This window comes from Bos grunniens, chromosome 2, assembly GCF_055505025.1.
Source record: "Bos grunniens cultivar Pamir isolate PY7600 chromosome 2, Bosgru_T2T1.0, whole genome shotgun sequence".
Classification (NCBI taxonomy): domain Eukaryota; kingdom Metazoa; phylum Chordata; class Mammalia; order Artiodactyla; family Bovidae; genus Bos; species Bos grunniens.
The window spans coordinates 113,428,672-113,441,856 of record NC_141166.1 but is presented as its reverse complement, the minus strand read 5'-3'; the positions used below and the strand labels follow the sequence as shown (position 1 = coordinate 113,441,856).

Here is a 13,185-nt window from a genome sequence, read left to right as displayed (position 1 = left end):
TATTTAAAAAAATCCACTTTAGGAAGTACAATATCTAGATCCGGGCTTAAAATTTTATGAAACCAATGCACCTAAGTGATTTTACTGTATTTTGTAAATTAACAGAATTCCTATGAATCACCATAAACTAGATTTTACACTTTGTTAGTCAAAACTCTTTGTACCTTCAATCTCTGATAAATATCTCTATATGAAAATAATTGGGAATTCAAACATATTTTCAAAGCTTCAATAACAGTCTCATAAAATAAAAAAAAAACTGAGCTCCAAATCCAAACCACTGGCTAAGCCACTTACTCCAAAATGGTAGATACTTGCAAAACTAACATTTAGATTTTCTGTTTTGGAGAAATCTTTCTCAAAATGAGTCAGTCTAAGGGACTTATTTTCACCCACCTATGATATAATTTATTATATTGTATTCTAAAGTGTAATAAACACCTATGTACACATATAGGCTGTATGCATGTGCACGTGTGTGCAAATGTATGTATATGTTATCTCTCTGCAATCCTTGAGATTAGCATGATTAATAAATCTGCACTGGAATGCTGAAACAAAGCAAACTGATGTGGGAAATGCCGAAAACAGCTAATGATTTTGTATTCTCTTTAAACTCTGAGTCATGGAGATTTTTGCTGCCAAGGTAGGTCAATGGTAAAGAATCTGCCTGTCAATGCAGAAGAAGTGGGTTCAATCCCTGGGTTGGGAAGATCCCCAGCAGCAGAAAATGGCGACCCATTCCAGTATTCTTTCCTGGAAAAACCCATGGACAGAGAAGCCTGGCCAGCTAGTCCATGGGGTCAAAGAGTCAGACACAAGTTAGCAAGCAAAGAACCACCACAATGGGGAGTTTTACATTCAGTCACTTTATTTATACAAATGAGTATCCAGATTTGAGTCTACCCACACTTTTGTGAAGTGCAAAAACAATTACAATTTTATCAATAATAGCATAATAATAACAGCCACTATCATTTACTGAGTGATTATGTTCCAGGTACTCTGTTAAGCCTTTAGGTATGCTATCATGATTAATCTCAGTCCCATCAGATAGATATTGAATAGATGAGGAAACTAAAGCTTAAGGAAGTTAAATAAACTTGCCCAAAGGCATTCAGTTATCAGGTGACGAGCTAGAATGTGAACTTGCTGTCTCACCCTGAAAGTCAAGGTCTCAACAGTAGGTAACTATAGAGATGGAAGAAAGAGAGTTCAACAGGCCCTAGTTTAGGGAGGTTTGGAGCCAAGGCAGAAGCAAAGACACGCAGCACCTCTGCTTGACATTTCTGTTGTTCTAAAAACAAAAACTCATTTCTAAATAAGAATGCAGACTGAGAATATACACTCTATTCAAGCAAATCCGATAACCACTATTTCCTTAGCCAGTGCTCAGTCTTACTTGAGCCGTAACATGTTAAATGAGTTCTGGCTAATATACTAAGATAATTACAGGAAAATCAGGGAAACTGGCAGATGCTGCTCAAGCAGGAGAAAAATAATTCCCTGAAGCTTCTTTGGGCTTTTAATCAAGTGTGTAAGGTACTTCTTTAGAAGAGCTACTGAATAATTCTATTCTAGTCACAGAAGTGATTAGGAAAAGGTAAGGGGCACCCCAGAAGGGGCTGATTCGAGCAGATGCTGGAAGTACCGGGAAGGTGGGAACCAGACCAGGTATGTGGTCACCTGACACTGGGCAGTGGGCGGGGATGGTGGTGGTGGAGGAGGGGTGGAGAAATGGCGGCAGCAAGAGGGCTGAGCAGGAAGTGAAGCCCCTCAATTTACTGCAATCACTACTTCCTGGTGTTGGGGTTGGGAGGGGAAGGGGTATAAAGAGCAAGGAAATGAAGGGGTTTGGCATTCTTTGGAAAGAATGACTCTGCCTCAAATGCCCAGGACACCAGAATGTTTAGATGAGCAGCCTTGTGCCCCTCCTTTCAGAGTCTGGCCTTCTGACCTGTCTGCACAATACACACCACACACACACACACACACACACACACACAAGCTGCTTGGGTTTTTTGTAGGGTAAAATGCAGAACTAAGAGCCTGGGGAATGACACCAGAAAAAGATTTATGCCATTCTTTATCCCAAAATATTCCACTGGAAAGTGTCCAAAAATCTAATAGGATCAGAGTTATATTTCTCTAAGGGTTCCAACCCTGGAAAAAATAAGATAGTTTCATTCTATTCCCTCCTGTGTCTCTGAAGACCTACCACAGGGAGTAGCCACCTGATAGATGTGAAACCGGCAAGAGTGGCGTCCTGAACTGCTGGATCCTGAAGCCCAGATGAGATCTTGAGTTTAATTCCAGGGTCAGCACATCTCATGATTCCCTATTATTTATTTGCCAGCTTCAGAAATGTATCAAAAAGTAGGTGATGTGAGATAGGACAACTGCTTTTTCTACTGAGCAAAATCACATTTGGCACAAAAAAAGTAACTTAGTTGAGGAAGTCACTTGGAGGTCTAAAAATATATTAAACTATGCCTGAAAATATCAGTTATGGGGATGCAGGCCAAACATTATTATGATCTTTCACCTTAAAAATATTTTCCAACTCATGTTATATTGAGACATCCCTACATTTAAACTGTGCTTGCAAGGAAAATTTCTATTTTCAGCTTACAGAAAAGAAACTTGGACAAAGCTGTGTACTTTTCCTGCCTTTTCTTTTACAAACAATGGAAAGCCATTACCTGAGCTGGGTGGTTCTGGAACAGAACTCACAGACAAGCGAAGCAGTGATGCTCACTCTGAAGCTGCTCTATTTTCAAAACTGGTTTTGGCTGAGAAGCTTTGGAGCAGGTAATCCTTTCTGCATTGCCATTAGGAGAGCTTTGTTTTTAAAGAGTGGTTAGGCCTTGGGTTCTCAGAACGCTTATTCTTCAATGATTCTGGCTTTCCTGAACTCTTTTTTGTGTGTGTGTGGATAATATCCTAAACACTCCTTCAAGAGAAGTCATCAGAAGAGGACAGAAAAAAATCTACTTCCTTATAAAATACAAACAATGGCCTGCCTAGTGAAGTTTACCAGCATAGAAGCAAGGATCACAAGATCTATTTCTGGCATTTCACCAGCATGTTTATTTTAAGGCTGTACAAGGCTGGCTAGACTCACAATGTGTTAAGAAGAGACAAAGGTTAATTAAGCTGCGGAGGGCCAGGGACTTTAAGACTACGAAGGGCTAAATTCTTACAGCAAGTCTGAGAAAGAAAAATAAAAAGCAAAAATACACTGGGGTTTTATGGGTGGGTTTCAAAAACGACAACTGTTTTTTATGGTCTTATTCATCTGCATGTGACTGCTATGTGAGTAGGGGGGCTCAATGAATGGAACAGACTTCTAATGAACTATGGGATGTCTTATGCAAGCAAATATACCTGTTAACAAAGAAGACCTGCTTACTCACCTGTTTTGAAAGGACATGAAAAACTCTCAATATCTGCATTGCTTCCTTAGACAGATATCATTTTCAAAGTTTATGGACTATAAACTTCTAAAACTAACATGGTCCCTACCTTAACAACTATCCTCTCCCGGACTACTACCTTGGGCATGTGATGCTTTCTTGACTTTAAAAAAATTTGTGATTGTTTAAACAAACAGGATCCGTAAAGCACGCTCTGTACTTTTCCTTTCACTAATGTTGTCGAGAGTAAAATGGGAAGGAGTCATGATTAAATAAAATCCTGATTTGTTGTTTATAACTAAATTAGCATATGTGTACTTTTCTGAATGGAATTCGGCTGATGCAGCCACGGGGTAAGAATAACCAGCATTCTGAGTAAACCTCTCTCTTTCAGAGAGTAAAAGAGCAGCCACTATTTAAAAACTAACAGATTTACTGAAAAGACTTACCCTCCCCCGCCCCACCCAGTTAAAAGAAGACTCTAACAGGAATATAGAATTGATATTCAAAAGCACGTGACTGAAGCAAACAAGTTCTGAAGAGCAACACCAGATCTGTGAATATACAGCAACCCTGGAAAGGTTCAGTGACTGGTTTGCTTACAGGTTTGCTGTAAGATTGATGACTTGGTAGAAAAAGTTGTTAAGCATTTGATGGGACGGGGGAGCCTGGTAGGCTGCCGTCTATGGGGTCACACAGAGTCGGACACGACTGAAGCAACTTAGCAGCAGCAGCAAGGCTTCCCTGGTAGCTCAGACAGTAAGGAATCAGCCTGCAATGCAAGAGACCCGGGTTTGATCCCTGGATCAGGAAGATCCCCTGGACAAGGAAATGGCAACCGACTCCAGTATTCTGGCCTGGAGAATCCCATGGACAGAGGAGCCTGATGGGCTGCAGTCCCTGGGGTTGCAAAGAGTCGGATACAAATGAGCAACTAACACTTTCACTTTTTAATCTCTCAAAACAAAAGTAGAATCAGTAAATAAGCAGACTGAAAACCTAATTTATAAAGAGAAGGGTTCAAGGCCCATCTACTGAGTAGTGGTGAGCAGTTCCTTGAAAGGAAAGCTTTTTAATAAAATAAGCTGTACATTTGCAGGTTCAGAAGTCTTGATTTAAACTACATTTAATGTGGTGGTGGGGGGGGGCATTTAATGTGGAATGAGTTAAATGGATTATAAAAAGATACAGCGAAGACCCTAAGCTCCACAAAGTCATCTCTTCACATCTTTTGTAATTTCTGTGTGGAAGGGAATTTGTTCCTGGTCACTGGAACCAAAACTCCATTTCAGCTAAGGAGAAGCAGGTGGGTACATTTAAACAAAGGCACGGGCAATTGTAAAGCTTTGGGAAAAGGCAGTGTGAAGTGTGCTTTCATAAATGAAGTAATACTGAACCCCAAAGTTCACTCTATACAGAACTCACAGTTGTGTCTTTTCAGTCAAAGATTTCAGAGGGAGGAAAATTCTAAGACGTGGGGAGACTTTTAAAAGTAAAAGCACCGCATGAGAACTTGTAGAGTACTAAAATGAGCCTTAGAAGTCTTCTCATTCACATAAATGTGCAATGTAACTTAAAAACTCTAACCATCTAAATATATTTATACATGTTTACATCCATAGGCAAGGGGAAAGAGTGAGAACTATGGTCCCTACAGATAGCTGAGTGCTTTTAACAGTTTTAAATGGTTGTATAAAACAAAAGAATATGCAGCAGAGACACTGTAAGTGACCCTTACTAGCTGGTCCTTTATAGAAAAAGTTTGACGGTTCCTGATTCCACAGGATAAAATGAAATGCTGGGCCCAAGAAGCAGGCAAAGTAAAATTTAAACTGCCCTAAGTTGGCGACTTCACTTTCACTTTTCACTTTCATGCACTGGAGAAGGAAATGGCAACCCACTCTAGCGTTCTTGCCTGGAGAATCCCAGGGACGGGGGAGCCTCATGGGCTGCCGTCTATGGGGTCGCACAGAGTCGGACACGACTGAAGCGACTTAGCAGCAGCAGCAGGAGCAGCAGCAAGTTGGTGTCTAGCACAGTGCCTGACACAATAAATAGGTTTTTACTTTAAAATGAAGGAACATAACTTCATTAGGAGGAAATAATCTCACAAAAAGTCTTAAATTATTTCTCCATTTTCATACTCCCCAGCAGTTGATTTGCAGGATGGTTAGAATGTAGTAATTTAAAAAATATATTTATTTATTTATTTTTGGCCGAGCTGGGTCTTTTTTGCTGAACACAGGCTTCCCTTGTTGTGGAGCCTGGACTCTAGGTGCTCAGGCTTCAGTAGTTGCTGTGTGTGGGCTCAGTAGTTGTGATGTATGAGCTTAGGTCCCCATAGAATTAGTTGTATGTGGAATCCTCCCAGAGCGGGATTGAACCTGTGTCCCCTGCTTTGGCTAGCAGATTTTTAACCTCTGAACGATCCACCAGGGAAGCCCAGAATGTAGTAATTTTTGACATACAGGACCAGCTTTAGAATATATTTCTTCAGGAACTTCTGGGCTTTTCCTCTTCTTTTGATAAGAACTATTTGATCACTGTCTAAAATAGGTTATAACTATACCCCAATACAAAATAATAATAATTTTAAAAGAAAAGGATATTAATTTTTTAAAGAAGTTATAGCCTTCATTCTTAGAGACATACAGAATTAAGGAAAATTAGATATTTAGCCTGATGCTACTACTGTCTTCCAAACTTTATAATTCCAGCCTTTCACCAAAAACATGTATTTCATTTATGACATGATTTTTTTCAATAGCCAATCAAATTGATATTTTTGGTATACATAAGATGTAGTATGACAGAAAAAGCTAGTGAACTGAAATCGGCCCAGAACTCAGTGAGGCCAGCAGGAAGTACCTAGAGCCTGACTGACTCTACAGAAACAGGGATGGGTTGGACGATGTTGGTATCCTCCTGTACCATCAGCTACCACCTTAGTTGAAAACACAGAAAGTCAGGAGGAAGAAGCATGTTGATCTGGTCTAAAGTTAGACAGCTTTCTCCCCCATTACTATGAAAATGTCCTTCAAAGAAGTAACAATATAGAGAGGCAGTATGATTGAGAGATGAGCGGTGAAGACTGGGTTTCCAAATACTAATTTTTTTTCTTTTTTTTAAGCCTTGCTGGCTGCGACAGGCATGTGGGATCTTAGTTCCATGACCAGGGATGGAAGCTGTGCCCCTTGCATTGGGAGTGCAGAATCTTAACCACTGAACTCCCTGGGAATTCCCCCCAAATGCTATTTTGGGCTTTTTGTAAAGGATATATATATACAGTGTTTTTAGGGATAAAAAACTTATCCTCAAAAAAAGGTTCCAATGAATTCTTTCCTCCACAAAGAGCTGCCCTGCCCACTCTCCCCTCCCACCCTTCCACTCCCCTGTTGTCCCACTTCTTCCTCTCTGCTAATTCAGACACAACTTATTCCTCAAGAATGATCTGTCTCAAGACTCCTCCTCCAGCAACTCCTCCTCCTGCTTCTTCACTGATTGGTTCCTGTGGTCTCTATTCCTTGAGCCTCCCACCCCCAACCCACACAGTATTCTATTCTTATAACTAAGTTGCTCGGCCAGGCTTCTTCTGTGACACCTTAGATTCAGGTTTCAGCCAGCCACTCTATGAGACCTGCAGCAGACATGGGCAAGGCCATATACCAAAAAGTGCATTTTCTTCTGCATTCTCCGGAAACTCACTCATCACTTTAATGGCTGACGCTCAAAAATCTCCTGTTAATTAACTCATTTAGCATATCTATGGGTGGTTGTTGAGCAGCACACTACAGTGAAGTCCCATTCTAAAGGATCTACATTCTCACTGACTTATAAGGATATTCTACAGTCATATGTCCACCCAGGAAAGCAGAAGGGCATCAGTTCTAATACTATTTGAGGATCCATCTAATTTGCTCCTTGCAAATGGCACCGGTTTCTTCTCAACACAGGATGAAATAACTCAAAAATGATTAGAGTAAACCTTCTAATAGAAAATATTCTCTCTGTTGCCACTGCTGTGGATGCTCTACCAGGAACAGTATCATTGCTCTAAAACCATGTTAAACTGTTATACCCTGCTTCGATACATTGTTTGCTTTTTAATGCCCTTTGGCAACAAGAAATGAGAAATGAACTCACCACACCATAGGAATATGTGTCACAAGTTTCAGACACAGGGAGACTCTGGATAACTTCAGGAGCCATCCACGGGAAAGTTCCAACCAAGGACATATGTGTTGTATGGTTGTGGAACCGTGAGGCGCCAAAATCGCAGATCTGAGAAAAGAGAAAGGAGTATCAACTTCCTTTTTACTAATAAAACAAGCATCAGTCATAAAACCTACATCTGAAATTAACCAAATTTCTTAAAATTAAAAAATTAATAGTCCTACCTTCAATACCCCATCAGCAGCTATAACAACTAAAAGGGAAAAAAAAGATAAATTATGAAAATCATCCAGTGTGAGTTATCCTGAAAAAAATCATAAACTTCTATTTTTATCTTCTATGTGGCATTCTGAACAGTAAAATCAAAGTATTTACCACATTGAAGATTTTAGAAAAAGGAGCTGACATTAAAATAAAAATACAAAACTAATTCTATGAGGTGCTGATTAAAAGGGCTTTAAGACCCCGTTTTAAATTAAGTGTAGCATTGTCTAATAAAAAAGGCATAGATCAGTTGCAGTCAAGGGAACCAAATTTTCACTTGGATTCTGACACTAGACTGTCTACATTCTACTGAGCAAGTCATTAGCATTATTGCTTCATGGTAAATATGGTTTTTCCCTCTGGTTGAAGAGTAATTTTCTTGAAGGCGGAGATAATGCTCATCTATTTGCATTATACATTCATTCATTTAACAAATATTTGTTGAGCATATGCTGTGGGCAAAGCCATTTACTACGTTCTAGCAGAGGAAGGTGAGCAAGACTGGCATCGTCTCTGCTCTGGTGGAGCTTACAGTCTAGTGGTAAACAGAGTTAAGCAAACACCTATAATAAAGTGAGATAAGTTCTGTGATGAGAGGGATGGAGATTGCCATAGGACCAAACAGCAGTCTAAGAAGTCAAATTGTAAGGAGGTCAAAGTTCCCTGGAAGAAATGATGCTATGCTGAGACCTGAAGAACAAATCAGAGCTAACCAGAAAGAGAAGTGGGGGAGGAATGCTTGTTTTCCAAGCAGAAGAGTGAGCTTGTGAAAAAGGTCAGGAGCAGAGGAAGAGGTATGCAGTTTTGGAAAGGTCCAGGTCCGGAAGAGCCTTTGTGAGAAATGGAAAGCCAGTGAACAATGTTAAGCAGAGGAATGAAATGGTCAAATGTGCCCAGGGGGACAGAATGCAAGGAAGGAGATCACTGTGCAGGCAGGGTGAAGTCCAAGAGAGACGATGATGCCTGCACTGGGTCTATGACAAGGACAGGAGAGAAGCGGACCAAGTCAAGAAACAGGCTGGAAGCAGAATCAACTGGGCTTGGAGGATTGGCTATGGGGGAGGAAGAGGACTCGAAGAGGAAATAAAATAGAGGCAATGTGGCATAATGGTTATAACAGGAACTCAGCAATCAAACTGTAACTCCTTTTTAAAAATTTGATTATGGATTAGGCAACTGGTATTGTCACTCACTGAGAAGGGGAATGCAGGAATAATTTGTTAGGGGATAGGGAGAAGATGAAAAGATCAACTTGGACACAGCACATTTTAGGGTCATACAAAATACCTATGTGAGTATGTTCAATAAGCAGATGCACAGTTTTGAAGTTGAGATCTATTTGACAATGCGAAGATCAGTTAGGGCTTTTATGGGAGTGGGTGAATCAAATGTAAGAAGGGAGAAGGTCAAGGACAGAATCCTAAAGGAATGTTTCTAGCATTTCCTTGGTAAGCCACACAATGCCTTGAACACGGTATATTACCAGTACTTATTAGGTGTTACTAATGACCTTGACAAGTAGGGAAAATAATCTCTTCATGATCCAATACACAGAAATAGCCTGAGGTTAAATCTAATACTATATATAATAAGCTATACATTTTTCAAATATTTGTTAGTATTATATTCAGTTATTTTAAAAATACTTCTATCTTTTCATAAGATCAGCGTTTATTTAAAAATCTAACATCATAAAACTATATAACTTAGAAAATGAAAGTCCTACTGCTCTCTCTTGCCTCCCAAAATTGTTAAAAGTTAGCTCTATATTGTTTCAATGTGTATGTGTTTTACCATCAAGTAACTACACACTATAATTTCAAAAAATGCAAACATTCTCCATTGTTAGTTTCATAAAGACAGTTTGAATAATTTAACCATTATCTCATGGGATGTTTAAGATATACTAATAAACTATATTAAAAGGAGAGACATCAAACACTTATTTAGATTGAAATTCTGAGCAAGAATTGAAAATATACGAAGTTATAAACTCTGATACCTCCTACTAGATTCTAGATTTTTTTCCCAATGACTTCCTGTTGTGGATGCATGCTCAGTGACTCAGTTGTATCTGACTCTTTGCAATCCCATGGACTGTAGCCCACCAGGCTCCTCAGTCCATGGGATTATCCAGGCAAGAATACTAGAGTGGGTTGCCATTTCCTCCTCCCGGGGACATTCCCAATGCAGGGATCAAACCCATGTCTCTTGTGTCTCCCATAATGGCAGGCAGATTTTTGTTTTTTTAATCACTGAGCCACTTGGGAAGCCCAACAACTTCCTGTTAACCCATGTATGTTAAAAGTTTTTAGCTCTAAGAAACTTACGTCTAAGGAAAGCTAAAGGATAAGAGACGAAATCTAGAAAAGGGCAAGAACAGTGAGCCAGAGTCAACTTCAGGGTTGGGGTGGTGGTCCAACCTGAACTGCTGAGGACTGGCAGCTGCCAACAACTTCCCCACCTCCACCCCCACAAGCATCACGGTCCTGCGCAGCTGGTCAAACTCCTGAGTTCTCTTTCTCTACTGACCATGACTACTCATTCCAAGGATCACACTATTAGTATTTACCCATTTTAACTGCAATGATTTAAAGATTTTCTAAAAATAGTTTTTAGAAGAATCACGTAGAAAACACGACAAATCGCTTAGAAAACAAATAAATAATTAAAGCATGCAAATGAATCGATACCAAGTTTTTTTTTTTTTTTTTGAAGTAGCAAACTCTGATTCAAGCTTTCAGTGCTGGCTAGTTAAATAACACCACTGCCTTTCTCCATTAATTTTCAAGTGACGCAATGGAAGAAGCATTCAATTACCACTCCTACTTGAAGGTAACATCTAATCCTGAAAGTCATTTAAAAGTGCTCACTCTACAAATTATAAAATATAGGATCATAAATAAACTTTAAGAAGCAGAGAAGAAGAGAAAGAAGAAAAAGAAAGCTTTTACTTTCCAAGCCCTGCTGATCATTTTTGGGCACTCCTCCAGGTAATATGAGTGACATAAAAAATTTACACCAAATAATTCAAGAGTAACAAGAACGAAACTCAAAACTGCTAGTACAGAGAGTCATCCAAAAATAGAAGTTAGAAATACACTACCACTATGTGCTTGGATACAGCAGTACCTCTTCTAGAGAATATTCTAGATAAATAATTAGGGATGTGTTGAAAATTTTTGCTGAAAACTATTAAGCTTAACATTTTTTTTTATCATAGAAAAAAAAATGTAAACCCAAATGTCCACATTCTGTGCTACTTATATAGTGGAATTCTATGCAGCCCCTTGAAATAATGGGGAGGATTTTGAATTTATTAATAATGGAAAGATTTTCATGGTATTAGCTGTGAGTCAAACAGCAGGTTACAAAAGATATGGAAAGCATGATGCTTATTTCTATACAAAGGTGCGTGTTATTTTTAATAGGTGAGATAAAAACATATGACTACTTTACCATTTCTTGACTTGAGATCTCTGTGAATCACCTTGACAGGAGCCTCCATATGTAAATAGTGCATTCCTTTTCATACAAAAAGAAATATAATGAATATAATTATAATAGAAATATAGGTAATATAATTTTCAACATTACATCAGTATTACCTCTATTTTAAACATCAGTATTAATTTCCATATTTTTACAAGGGATTTAATAGCAAAAACTTAATCCATGTGCTCTATTCTTCCATGATAGATAAAACAGGGACAAGACATGCCTACACTAGGAAAATTCAAATAGTATGGAAAGTGTATGTGCTTTAATGTCATATAAGTCGGAATTAGTGAATAAAGTTAGCTTCTCACAGTATCCAATAGGACACCTTGATTTTCTGGAGTCTGCACAAAAATAAAACAGATCCCACTGAAAGAAATGATAAGGTGAAAGTGACTAAGGTATTCCACCACCAGCTGCCTCCTAAATCAGCCACAGTTCTGACCACAAATTTCAGTTTTCATTTGCATGTCTGAAGTTACCCAGGGCAGCCTCATTCATTTTCTCAGTATTCACTCCGGTAAGACCCTGGGAGTGGAGGTGGGGTGCGGATGGGGAGACTGCTTGAATTCATTAGTTATGGTTGGTAAAGAATTTTGTAATCCTCAGACAGAAAAATACACAGTAGTTATAAAATATTTTATTCTTCTTACAAAGACAAATCTTTGAGATAATCTATATTTCAATGTACTCTAAAATTCTTTACAACATATTGGAAATCAAGTTACTTCAGTAAATTGTATGTACATAAATTAAGCAGTTTTCTTATTTTGAATAAAACATTATATTTTAAAAGATACATATTTCACAGTTACTCCTTTAGTAATATTTGGTTCCTTCCCTGTATTTATATATAGTCTATCTAGAGTAAAGAACAAAAACATTTTCTACTGAAATATTTCCTCTCTATTTCTTGTCTTTTCTAAACAATCAAAGAAATAGCTCTCTCACCTCAATCAAAACCATTCCTTTGGCTAATGAACTATCTGCTGAACACAGTTTAATAATGAGGCCTTGGTTCTTTTTTCAGTATATAAAATCTGTTATTTTCTACTTTCTAGTTATTATATATTGAAGAATCATGAAAGAACAAAGAAAAATTTCAAAAAATTTAAACTCTTGCCATTTAAAGTTATTACTGAAGAGTCAACAAAAGTATTAGCAATTCAAATATCTTAAATAAAATGTAACTGGAATAAAGGAAATCTTTCTTCTAATATTAAGTTCTACATATTCCAAGCTGTGAAAATTCAATAGCTACAACTTGGGTACTTTTAATAATTTTTATGACAGAATTTCATAGTTATTTCTCTCTTGCTTTAAGAATCCAATTCCTGAATAATTTTTCAGGTAGAAACTGTTTAATTACTACTAGAGGTAGAGCTACATCATTTCTACATTTGCTGACAATAAAGAACTTAAAAAAACACTCAAGCACAAAGGCTTAGAATATAGGGACTTTTCTTCCTCACTGTAGATATTGTGAAAAGAAGTACCATATTGTATTGAGCAAGCTCTTATCTGTGTATAACATATAGTATACATTTATAGAATATTTAGTGTACATGAACAGTTGTAATCACAATCATATAGAATTCTATTTAGTGTGTTTTGATAGTGCTATCTATAATTCTGCCATATTTTTATTGCAAGAAAACAGGAGGCCTGAAAAATATCTCTATCAATTTTAAAATTCAGGGTTTCCTAAAAAAGATTTCACAGGTGTCACTTTGGGAAGATTTGGAATCAATGACGATCATTTGGAGACTGGATCCAGGCTTGTTAGCTTTAATTGTTCCTTTTACCCATTGCTCGCTGACTTGCAGCAATTTTA

General features: G+C 38.1%; 1 protein-coding gene across 7 annotated transcripts in view; it reads right to left on the bottom strand.

Annotated features, from left to right (window-relative positions):
- MAP3K20 (mitogen-activated protein kinase kinase kinase 20) overlaps positions 1 to 13,185 on the bottom strand; it is a 169,260-nt gene that overhangs the window by 69,786 nt on the left and 86,289 nt on the right. For all 7 annotated transcript variants that reach the window (XM_086358599.1, XM_086358637.1, XM_086358581.1 and 4 more), the window contains 3 exons: positions 11,313 to 11,378; positions 7,814 to 7,842; positions 7,560 to 7,697 (listed from right to left, as the gene is read on the bottom strand). In XM_086358599.1, coding sequence (XP_086214725.1) covers positions 7,560 to 7,697; positions 7,814 to 7,842; positions 11,313 to 11,378 — 233 coding nt within the window. The remainder of the gene's footprint in view (positions 1 to 7,559; positions 7,698 to 7,813; positions 7,843 to 11,312; positions 11,379 to 13,185) is intronic.